The sequence below is a fragment of the Plodia interpunctella genome, chromosome 20, assembly GCF_027563975.2.
Source record: "Plodia interpunctella isolate USDA-ARS_2022_Savannah chromosome 20, ilPloInte3.2, whole genome shotgun sequence".
In the NCBI taxonomy this organism is placed as follows: domain Eukaryota; kingdom Metazoa; phylum Arthropoda; class Insecta; order Lepidoptera; family Pyralidae; genus Plodia; species Plodia interpunctella.
This window is the reverse complement of record NC_071313.1, coordinates 327312-340586: the sequence shown is the minus strand read 5'-3', so window position 1 is coordinate 340586 and position 13275 is coordinate 327312. Positions and strand designations below refer to the sequence as shown.

The 13275-nt window shown below is 35.6% G+C and overlaps 1 protein-coding gene across 20 annotated transcripts in view; it reads right to left on the bottom strand.

Moving 5' to 3' along the window:
• rg (rugose) overlaps positions 1–13275 on the bottom strand; it is a 397734-nt gene that overhangs the window by 294780 nt on the left and 89679 nt on the right. For 19 of the 20 annotated variants that reach the window (XM_053760671.2, XM_053760675.2, XM_053760676.2 and 16 more), the window contains exon 2: positions 11502–12176. The exons of the other annotated variant lie outside the window; for it this stretch is intronic. In XM_053760671.2, the coding sequence (XP_053616646.1) occupies positions 11502–11720 (219 nt within the window). In that variant the 5' untranslated portion in view covers positions 11721–12176. The remainder of the gene's footprint in view (positions 1–11501; positions 12177–13275) is intronic. 20 annotated transcript variants of the gene reach the window in all.

Here is a 13275-nt window from a genome sequence, read left to right as displayed (position 1 = left end):
TTATCATCGCAATGGAACTGCAAACCACAACAATCATATCAATATATCATATGTTGCCCTTCTTACTACTAATCTTACTACCACTTCATCAATAATTTTAAATATGAATCTTAAGAGTTATTTTGTTAAAAAGTAATTAAGATTTAGTTGAAGCATATCAATCACTTCAATACTTTCAAGGTTTTATATAAACGTCAATATTTTGCAAAAGTTAAGGATTATACTAAGGGAACATATACATGTATTGTATATGTATGTAAGAATATTGTACGACATCTCGACAGTTCGACAGCGCTCTTCAAACTTCACGTGTTGCCGAACTTCTGTACTAACGAGAGTTGGATAGCGAGGTATCAATTTATCAATGCCTTTTTTGAGGCGTCTCGGCCCCTTTCGTTAAACATTGCAGTCGATTTTTAAGTAGAATTCAAACGATAAAGTTACTTTTTTTGAACAGAAATATGAAGACATTTGCAATAAAATTTTAACAAAACAAAAGTTCATTCTTTTTTTTACCATTTGTATAATATAGATAATAATATTCGGATTCCATGACCCGAAAAGGGCACTTTCAACATTAAATAATCTGGCTAAAATAAGAGTAATTTTCTTTGACAAAGTTATTTATTTTTCTTTTATCTCTTCCTTTAAAAAAATACATAGTTTTTACTAATATGAACAACATTGAATAAGAATGCTATTAAAATATATATTTTATAAGCTTTGTTTTAACATGTTATAATATGCATGGCCTGATACAAGATCGGCTCCCGACGACGAATCTCAACGGTTTACTACGCGGACATAGTTTTTTGTCTCGTGTCGAATGCAATAAAATCTCTCTGACGACAACAAAAGTTGAGTAAAAAAAACTTATTATACCTATTTGTATTTGTGGTCGTAAGTTAGCCACGTTACGCAACAGCAAGCCACGCCAAACTAACACTTGCAGCGTTCGTGACGAGACACGACTCACCATCTCGACCCACAAGGCAGATGCTACTCCCCCCCGGACGTAAGTGAGCGTTTAGGCTTTTAATACCGTTTGATTTATAGGTGGCATGATATTATTTGTTAATGCAAACTCATCTTAAAGGAACAACTCTTAAAACACATATATCCACAACGTTTTTTCGCTTACCGGTTGACTGGAAGAGATCCCTTTATGGGATAAATTCCTTTGAATTTTCTCTTTATGTACTCTTCTATATTTTGTTATGTGCAATAAGATTATATCAAAAAAATATAAAAGATAAGTTTTATTCTGAACCTAAGTAAGTTACAAAATGCCAGTTTAAAAATGCTTCGTAGCATAATATTTATAATTCGCAAAAAAATTCTAATTTGGTGTATATTTTAATAACGTCAATTATTTCTTTTGCAATTTCCCTTTACCCCGCCAGACTGAATAATTAATCCTGCTCTTTGCTCATTTCAAACGCAAATCTACGAGACACAAAGCTGAAAAAATTCAAAGAAAATTCTGAAGCAAATTATAGATAAATAAACAAGAATCCATAATGTGCGCGGGTGGTGGGGAGAGGAGGTGGGGCGCATTGTCACTAGGGATTTCCATTAGGGCTCCATCGCATTAACAAAGGGCACTTGACCGAGATGCCATGGTATACGGTCGACAACAACACGCACAGATTTGTTTACAATGAGGATTCGAACAGCGAATCAGTAGTGGAGACGTCTTCAAGCCGCATTATCTATATAAGTAAGCAGACTAATGAAGAAGAAGAAATATAGACATGGAAATAGTAAAGCAGTTTGAGTTGGTTGAATGGGATATGTATGGTTGAGTCTGCACACACCACACCATCATAAAATGCCACAGCAATTCAGAATAGTCTTAGGAATCTCCGACAACAAGAAGATGCCAATTCATCTTGCAGCTTACTGCTTTATTTTCACTGGCAGAAATCGTCATGTAGCGAAAAAAACAGCGGCAGATCTCTTTCTTCGATCTTCTTTCCCAGCAAAAATATCTTATTGTCAGAGATTACTAAGACCACCACGAATATGTTTTATTATTATCAGAATGTAAGTTCCCCGTCGCGTGTCATGTATTCGCGGGGATTAAGCTATCTTATGATAGCTTAATCCCCGCGAATGATATACAGAGACAGGCGCTGTACAGATAGGTAGCTTAGCAGCTGATTATCCTACGGATTTTATAAGTGCTTACCACGCATAATCTTGTTGTTTTCGATGTAAAGATACGAGTAGGTTAGAGCTAGGAATATTAGCAACTGGTAATACTAATTGACTAATGTATAATGGCATACACATTCTCCTGTCCTTGAATTTTGTGAACCACGATCCAGAAATGAGTTCCAGTGTGTATAATGAATAAAAATTAAGAGAAAACACATTACGATTTTATTTTGGACAACGTACGAGTACTTGGATAGTAGTAGAATCTACTAATCAAATGTTCATCGTTTGGATACCATGTTAAAGTATCCTTGTGTTTAAAAAGTAATGTCTGTTCCCTCCATGATATCACAACTACTATAAGGCTGTCGCCGTGAATGTCAATTACGGAAAGTTTAGTAATATGCCAAGCCGTGAACTGAACACCCGCGCTAGTCGATAACGAACACTTGCTTCCCGTATATTTATTACTTCCAAACGATACTTATCAAATATTAATTATTATCAAATATTTTTATAATACATGTTTTATGCCGGCTCCACACTATTGCGGAACAGTTCGGCGAACTTGGCGGAATCGGAACATATACTAGGTACTGGCTTTTCATTGCGGTCAATAAGACAATGTTCATGCATTCGCGTCGGCATCTATCGGAGTTCAGCTATGTCTGTAGCTGGCATAAAATGCAATTTGCATTACTGATCATAAACCGACATTACAAATTAACGATACCATTGACCAGAAGCCCATCAATAAATAGGAGTATAATTTATGTGATCAACTACCGCACGAGGGAGCCACGGGCGTGAAACCGAAACAGGGGCGATCCATCTTGCAGAATCTCAATTAGAGGCAGACACCATGACTGATGACGCTCCGGCGACCTCTACAATCGATGACGGGAAGACAACGGATGAGCGCTATTCAGGACAAATTTGAGGGTAAAAAATATTGATAATTTAGAGGTTTATCTGATTATTTAATTAAACATAAAAGATGACATTTGGAAGTGGATCAAGATGCGGTTGATTTACAACAATTATGTGATATGTCAAATGACCGACTTTGCATCCTTGAAATACAGATAGGAACTTTAATTACTTTAACTGTTTGCGATGATCTCTAGTAATGAATACCTATTAGTCGCTTCTTGAACTCCAAGCTGGAATAGTTGTGTTACCACTATTCATTTAAATTACCAAATATTGAATAATATTCAATATGATTCAAAGGTATAATAATATCCCAAACAGAAAGCTGTTACTTCTAAACCTTTTGTGGATCGCTGTACTCAAGAGTGTAACGTAACGCAATACAACACAATGACTCCATTTCATTCTAAAATTATACTTAATTATTTTCATTTCGTTTACAAAATAACGAATGAGGAAATTCCAAGATGGAAAGTTTAAAACCTACGAGTTCATTAGTATAAAGATTGATTCCGCTCATGAAGTGATCCAAGATTATGAAAAAACAACCTTTAACATAGGGGACACAGCACGGGGGCGAGGTGCCGGCAAGCCGCCAAAATAACGAATCGCTAACGCCAAGATTCAATTTGCAGTGCACTCCTGCCAGCCCGGGCCGCGGCCGGTTAAAACTTGCCAAATTGGACAATTCCCGTTTCAAAACTGACTGAATTCGAACCGTTTGTGAAATATTACTGAATTTGCTTAACTAACTAGCATACGAACACGGAATATGGACCACAGAAATGTAAACATTTGTCACAAGAAATACAAGCTTGATTTCTTGGTCATGATGAAAAGTTTCATATTATTCACGTTTATCAAAAGTTCACCAAAAAGATTAACTAATTTTAAAGTTTCGAGTTTCATTATTAATCTTTATTTAACTGATATCGAAATATTAATTTAAATAAAAACAGGAGATGTTGGTTTTGATTGCGTAGCAATGAGTTAATTAACTGGAAGTTAAATTATTGTTGTTTCACATTCAATTAACTCTCGAATTGTATTTCGATTGCGTTTTTTGGGCTTCCTATTGTAAAAAGTAAACCTTAGAATGATATTATTCATCAACCACAATACAGGTATCATACCTATTGTGGTTTACGGATGTATTGACCAACGCTATGTCAAATGGCGTCTATTTTTGTACAGGTTATGTAATAGCCCTTGATTTATGACTGCCCTAATGGACTAAACTATACTACTAGTCAATACGATAGTAACTGGGGTGCAGGGTAATATCAACCTTAGCTGAACCTTCTCGTATAAAAACCACAAGAAACTATGAAGGAACTTTACTTTCACGTCTTACGTGCCAAAAAAGTAAACTGTATTGATAGAACAAGATATTTCAATGCAATTACATTTGAAAACCGAGAGTCAAGAAAACTCTTTAAGGTTGTTTCCATAACCGTCCCGCCGCGCCGGCGGAATATAAGGGATCGTGCGGAAAATAAACGCATCTAAATTCAGCAAGCATATCCAGCCATCGAGGGACTCATTCCACATGTACTGGCTGCGATAGAAGGAGAATATTATGTTAAACAGCTATAGAGCAACGTTGAAATAATGCGAATAATGCATATAATGCATTCATCCCTTGCGTTTTTCGTTGAGTTATACATTAGAGAAATAGCACTTCTGATTTATATGTTTGTTTATGTACGAGAACGAGCAGAGCATCGACTCGCTTGATCCCAAGGGACGTCTGTTCTGTTGTCACTCTCAAGTGTTATACAATCTCATTTTGCTGTCAATATGTGACAGTTCATACATATTTCATTATTCAAATATAAATAAAACCCATCAAAAACATTCCGCAAAAACTGGTATTTTTTTCGGAATCGATGATGTAACCTGTAATGGAATGTAATTCATAAAATAGTCATAAAATTCTTAATCCGTTTGAATTTTCTTTTGTAAATTTTCCCCTATTGGCTATCATTCGAACTTATCATTCGGTGTTCGTCTAGAGGTGTTTGTGCGGTAAATTGAAAAGGACCGGTTCAGTTTGCCATGTGGCGAGTGTGTATTAACTGGCTCGAGAGGCTTTCTATATCCGGCTCGAAGGACCACCGACGTCCTTCGTTTTGATTTGTGTCAAGAGTTTTAGGGCGAAATATGGTTTGTGATTTAGTTGTTGCTATTTATGCTAAACATTAACCATAGCAAAACCTTTTACTCATATCATTTTATTTACGTTTAAGAAACTTGCATTCTGAACTGGTTAATCAAATTTACATCAAACCCGAGACGTCAAATAGCCTTGACTTGTGACGTGGTTATTGGTCGGTTACGCAAAAGGGTCAAGTATTTTCGTTTAGCGATTCACAAAATTAGGAATTCCAATTTTTAGGAGAGCCAACAGTAAACAATTTAGGACGCTGCCCGAAATCAAATTACGACGGAATGATTGCAGGGCGGGGAAAATATTTGCAGCGGTTGCGGGTGACAGTTTGCGTATTGGCCGTCTCAATCGCTCGATGGCCCACTTGGCGCCCGATTTCCAAATCTTTGCTGTCCTCCTGATTCTGCGATTCGGTCGTGATTTTTTAATTCGCATTTAATTGTCGTCTGGTCTTTTCAGTTCTACAAGAATTTTTAGTTCTATTCTCTCTCCGCTATTTTACATGAATGCAATGTTCCTTTCTTTCGAGACGTCTGTCGTATCAAGTGGCCCATTAATCTTCCCCTCCTATTTTATGACGATGTCGACCTTTGTGGCCTAATGTTCATCATGTCGGACTGCAACACTGGGGATTTCGGGTTCGAGCCCCGGTCAGGTCAAGATGGATAATAATCTTTTCAGATCGACCTGGGTCTTGAATGTTTAAACCTAATAGATTTCCGTCAATAGTCTTATTAGACCTTTATTTTTTTCACATTACCACAAAATCATTGTCCTCCATACTACTTTAGACATCTTTGAATGGCGTATAATTTTCAGCTCCAATTCGTTTTCATCTCCAGACTCCTCGGTTTTCACGTGAATTCTCGCAAAACACTTGAAACTACTTCGTATGATTTTATGAGTATGAAATTACTGTAAATGACACTTTGTACATATTCAACATAACATTATTCAGGGTACCATTTCAATTCTTCATCATTACATTAGAAGCCAGGGCATTGAGCTCCAGAAGGCAAAATCGAGATTTCATTTTTCCACTGCAAGAAAAATAAACATATTTATGAACAGAAAAGCTCAAATGCAGCAGCATTTTTCGTGCATTGCCGTAACATGAAATGGCATAACGATTGGCAGATGTAGTGAGGTAACCAAACGAGCAGAAAATGCACTCGTGTATACTTCACTTCGGGGTCTACAATGTGCATTTAAAGTCTAGTTAAGGTGCACTCCAGAAGTGTATCCCAATATAAGTATTTAACTCATTAATTGCAATTTGACATTATATTGAAATGGTTCGTTTTTTATAATATAATACACGAGTATGTCTGTGGGTAAGCACTCACATCAAATCAAACCAACAGCCACCCGCGTCAGTGTGTCAAATGTTAATTTCTATATAATTTTAATATACTAATATTTAAAGCAAAAGAAACATTAAATATAGATATAGTATTATTACAGACATATAAAATCATATGGTACCAAACTGAGATAATAGTAAGTAGAAATAGCACGATTCCGATTTGTGTATTACTTTTCTTGTACAGCGTTACTTTTTTCAAGTCACACTCGAGAAAAATTACACGAAAATAGAAGGTAAGGGTGTATCAATTCGATCTCATTTCAGCGGATATTGCATGTTGAAATTAATTTCCACGCTCTTTAAGGATCTCTCAAGTCGAGTAACCCTTGGATTCTTTGATGTCGAAGTCATCTTAAACAGTTTAATTTTTGCTAAAAAAGTGAGGTCAATAATTACTTAAGTCCAATACATTTAAGTGCACTTACTTATTACACACATTATGAAAGAATACTACGTAGAAAATATTGCCCTTTTGTAGAGTAGCTCGAACTTACCTGAAAATAAAGAAATTATATAAATACTCCATTCACTATTACAAATCAAAATTATATCAGTTGGAGTCTCAAAAAGCACTGCATTTGTTCAGGAATTTTGGATTTAGCCAAAAAGGTTTCAGTTGGAATGAGAAATGGAAATAAAACACCGACCAAAGGGGGGGTTAATGGAGGGGTTGTAATCCTTTGTGTGGCCGAAGCGGTACCAGGCTAACATAAATAACAGGTAGTTAACGCTTGGCCTAGCGGTTGGGCAATGACGCCCGAATTTGCAACATTGGCTTTAGATAGCTGTAGCCGTAAAAGTTTTAAATGTGTTATATAATATTTTATTTGGGAAGATTGAGAAGTATAAAAACTAAACACAGTTCACTATTAGTTAACGGCACTAATTATTGATATAATCAAACAAATTTAACAACGGTCATAGATTCAAACTACTGTATGCATTATTCTACCAACCAATAATGACTAATTGAGGCGTACCTCATAATTATAGAGAATTAAATATGTCTGACCTTCGGAAGCAATACTATGTTGTAGTTAAATACTACTTCACTCAAACACTTCTGTAATAAATTCGATTTAAAGTTACGCTGATCAAATTTACTTCTTACTAGAGGAGAGAGCATGTAACTCAAGGTCTTATCCGAAGTATGTCCAGCATTTGAGATCTTCCAGATTTACGAGGAAGACTCTACTTCTAACTCCATAAGATCTGAACATTAATTTGAATATATCTTTATATTCCTTAGTCTTATAACTCTTAAGCAGCCGCGGCGCACCCCTGGGTGCATGTTTTATTCATAATCTAAGTAGGAACTCCCAAAACACCGATTTGGCTGGAGTCCATTAAGATCCCGTCGGATTGAATTTTAATCGGGAACGTTCGAGAATATTCGGCTCGTGGGTGCTCGCATTGTGCGTCCTTCAAACTTAGCTGCGAAACAGATAATTTTCACTTGGATATTATGTGTAGTAGAATACATATAACAGTTCGCGTATGTACAATTTCGTGGGATATTAAAGTCAAGAGGTAAAGGTTTTTCCTCTCCTTTTCACTCTTGAGCGGTAGAAATGAGATAAAATGACCTGGTGTCGTCGGTTGGACGTTCAGTGTAGTAGTTCGTAACATTTGAAATGAAAAGCTAGATAGAATCAATTGAAGTAAATTGGGCATTATTGCAATACTCCACTAACATTTTATCATTAACTCAATTATTATTATTAGCAAAATATTGTAAGATTCGCTCCCGAAACAACTAGATATTAAAATAGTTATGTCCAGACCGTCGATCACTGGATCATTTTGTTCGCCCATTTATAAAATTTCATTAGAGGTCTCTGACGCGTCTGCGCATTTGCAGATGGCACATATTATCAAAAAACGTCGACGAAAACGTGAGCTAGGTAAATAAATATACACTTGCAGATTTAATTAATTCATCAAAGGAAATTATAGTCAGACGTACTGTAATAGATTGTAACATGAGAACAACTACAATAGCTTCAATATCGATATCTAATTGGAAATGTTTATTGGTCGAGGCTTCGGATTCCTAATGCGTAGACATATCAGTATATAAATATCAATTTACAGCTTCCAATATTGTTATTAATTGATGTAACATTATATTCGAATCATATTATTGTAACGTTCAAAATTAAAATTTCATATTGTATATTGGAACTACCTCTTCATTTAGATATTATTGCGATCACACATCTATTGGTGTAAACCGTATCAAAATTCGTTCGATGATTTTTATGCAATAAAATTTAAATCTCAAAGTGTGATTATTTCTTTCCAGCAACTTTGGCATACTTTTGATTTATATTACATTCTTTCACTTGCTTTATAATGGTTATTCATTATTTGCCCATGAACATTGTTTTCGTTTCAACCAGTGAGTAAAATTATGACTAATCCGGCTAATTCTATAGAACCTGAATCATGCTACTTGTGTCGGAATATTATATTTATCAAGGACTCCATTATCTTTTAAGCGAACACAAAAGGAATACATTGTCAGTAGCTTTGCATAGAGGAGTATACTTTGGGAATCACATCTTGAACAACAATCTGGCTACAGATCATTTCGAATGTTTTCTTGCTGGGTAAATATTAGAAGAGTCTTTAAATATATATCATAGAGAAATTTATATTACAAAGTTTATCTGATTTAGATTTTCTGCTTATTGTTTAAAATTTATGCTTCTTCTATTTTACTTAACTTTATAAAAAATATAAACGGCGGCGGACTGATTCAAAATGCGATAAAGTGTCTTTAAAAGATTACACAATGAAAATTGTTTCACTGTATGTTTTACGTGAAAGCCATTACGCGTTGTCTAATCACATTCGTACTCGCTGAGACGCGTGTTCGTCCAAGTGTGACGATGACAGCTCGTCAACGTCTGTATTAATGTCGTAATATTGAGCACTGGCGTATTTTGTGACTTAGAGACCCAGGACAATTACTTAAGTCGTTTTCCTTATAATATTAATATTACATTTTGGTGATAATGTAGATAGAATGATACTACTCTCTGTTTTAACACCTTACCTTTAAGTACCTTTAAGTACTAAACTAAACAAAAAATAAAATAAAATAAACGGACTTATGGCGAAAAGATTCAGCAAGAGAATGTTAAAATATAGAAATAGAAAAAGCGCGAGGGATACTATGTTCGTGTGATTGATCAGGCGTCTCCTTATTGTCGTTTGAGGGATAGAGCCGCTGAAGCTGCATATTGTATAGACTGCTGACAATATCCATATATGTGGCTGTTTCTGTGTTCGTTGCTATCGGACGCTTACAAGCTTAGCGCTTGGTGTGTGCCATGGAATATTGTACACTTAATAGTTATTTATATTAATACGGTTCTTTTTTACTCTACGAAACCAACAAACCAGGTGTGTTCCAGGCTGTCATGTCACTACGCATATTAGCAAAACGGTACTGTGTCCAAAAGTACAAAAATTCGCACGAACAACACACTCTTCTAATGAGAAATTGAGACTTACGACCGTACGAATACGTTAATAATGCCAATCTTATCTGGTTGTTCTGAGCATGATGGGAACATTTTTCAAATCAAGTAAGATAATATTTGAAAACCGTTTAATTTTTATTGAAATAAAACGGTCATGGTTTTCACCTGTCACTGTTTGAAAGCCCTACTATCCTAATCGTCCTTCGACACATTAGCAAAAGGCTGGAGTACCAGTCTAGCAGCAGTGTAAAAAGGTTAACCTGATTATAGCATTCACAGCGCCAAGACTTTGCGGTTTTCTGCTCGCTGGCTTGAGAGCTCTTTGCATATTTAATGTTCGCCACACTTGTCACCGCTCAAAAAAATGGGAATATTCCATAAAACTGTTTAAAATTAGTACCTCAACATCTTAGTCAAACAATTTGGAAGAGCTACCAAACAAACGAACTTGCTTTCGCATTTAATATTAGTTGAGATTTGAACGAATATTTTCTCTTGAAATATCACATACATAAGTAGAAATGCGGCAAGTAGGTGTTAATTAAATTATCTTCATGTAAAACTTGACAGTCAAAATCAAAATGACCTTCCTTGACTAAAGGTCAGTCATTTTCTAAACCTTAATCTGTTAACATTAATATTAAATTGTGTTATTAAAAAAAAAAAGCTTATCTCACAAATTCTCAAGTGCAACCCTTTAGGTGTGTGATTTTGTGAACACTTGATATAAACATCTTACATTATGGTCGTTTAAAATTCTCATTCGTGTTGTATGGTAAAGTACTTCGTTCGTCTCAATCTCAAACTCAATTACAACGCTTTGTTGACGACATAAGACGGAATAAGAAAAAATGTTTCAGGCAAAAAATCTAGTTCGGAAAATGCTTTCAGTAAGAAACAAAGCTTGTTTAAGTAACAATATAGTTTATAGTCAAATAAAACTTATCGTTAAATTTTAAATTTACTGAGAGTAGTCATAGTCATACTGAAAAAATGTTAGTAAGTATTCCTGATAATTAAATACAACATTATCTAAATAAGCCCAGTAAATTCCTGATGTAATTTCTCCGTTCATTAATAACTGACAAAGCTCCGCGCTGCTCCTAAGCCCCTGGTACTCGGGACCTTAAGCCCGACTCGGCAAAATTCAACTTTATTACTTAGTTATAGTTTAGAGAGGACTTTAGTCTTTTAGTCATTGACTTACTTGCTTATATTTGTTAACTTTATTATTTAGGTGTTAGGTATTCGTTAACGAGCCGCTCATTTGAATTTCCTTGGTAACGTGTGTGTGAAGTGATCTGAGCTGATAACGTGTAGACTCGAGTTCTGAATCAACTGGTTGTAATGTAATATTATAAAAACAAATCTAGAAACTTACCGAGAACGCCTTGAGGAAAACCAGGCACTGTATGATACCCTCCATAGTGTCACCAGTAAGGCAGAAAGTTCCAGTAAGATGGCGGCCCTTCTTGTCGCCCAGGGCGGGGGCCGCGGCCAAACTGGCGTGGACCAGGGCGCCCCGGGGTCTCGCGTCTCTAGTCGCCCCCAAAACGCCGGGCAGGGGCGCGCCTTCCATCAACCGTGCTAACGGGTCCATGCCCGTATACTCAAAACCACTTCATTTCAGTAACTTACACTTTTTGGCACTGATTAAAAAGGTCGGACTTAATCCACTTATTCTGAACAAGGCTCGTCAAATAGCCTCTATGTACCATCGCCACATTTCATTAAGACTTATTTGGCACTGTTTAACACTCTACGCACACACAAGTTTAGAGAAATCGTTACAAACGCTCAAACAAACAAATCTCTGACTTACGAATCAAAAGCATCAATACGAGAGGAAATAGAAAGAATTGTTGGCGTTATACGATTTCCACTTTGGCAAAGGCTTTTACACTCTTCACACTGACACTTCTGGTGATCCTCATTCCAACAATCACTGTTAAGAAATATCGTGACAAAAGTATATATAAGCACAGCCATCCCCACTATAATGTATATTTCCATGCTGCTTTTATAATTTTATAACCAATTGATTGGCAGACAAAATCTGGAAAAAGTTAGAATTTCATGAAATATGAATACGAATCACCAGATATGAACGAAGAATCGGTGGTATACGGTTCATAAAATTGAAATGGAACAATATGAATTGCCGTTAATGTATATATGCGTTATTCAGATTCGGTTATAATAAACATTGACGACAAATGAAAGAATTGACATGGAAGATTTAGGTTTATTTTGTCGAGTCGAATTTGTTAATCGTAATACGAGGAATTCCATACAAACATCATCATCTATGTTTATGATACGATACAATCAACAATTTACTTATTGTGAAAATAAGAAAAACCTGGACAATATTGTGTACTTTCCTGATATGATTTTCGTTGTCAATAAATTTACGATGACCTATAGAAGATTCAGTGTAATTTGTTTTGTAATAATGCTGATAATAACCGTTCAGCACGTCATTTCTAGAACGATTTGACCTCATCGACACCAAAACTGAATATTCCTGAAAATTTATCATTTTAACAGCGTTTGTTTTGCGAACGCGCGCCCTTTACGGGACGTGCCTGATTTACATATGGCGTTTAATGAAATCATTGTATCAGTTGATGTTATTCTGTTTCGTATGTCGATGTTGACGTGACATGTTAATGGAACGGATTGGTTTATCTGCCGGAATGATGGCCGACGTTTCGGGCCCGTATAGATGACAGAATATGATTTGTTATTGACACAGAGTTTATTTGGACTAACACTAGTCATATATATGATTAATTGAACTTTTTTAATAATAGCTATTGTATTTTTTGATTTGATGTTTACGTAATAATAAACAGTTAATACGAGTAAAATTTAAATTATTACATTTCTAAAATAGTAATATCTGAAATATTAAAATTCAATGATACACAAAATACATTTATAAATTCATACAAGATACATAGCTCACCCTACTCTATCTTAATACTATTTTATATTATAACGCCGGATTCTGGAATATAATCCGGAATGGCGGTATATAAGTGTACTGAATGGATAGTGATTGAGATGAGACGTGCGCGATTCAATGAGCCAATCAGCGTGAAGTTTGTTATCCGAGCCTGATCTGACACTGGCGGTATGATATAGATATA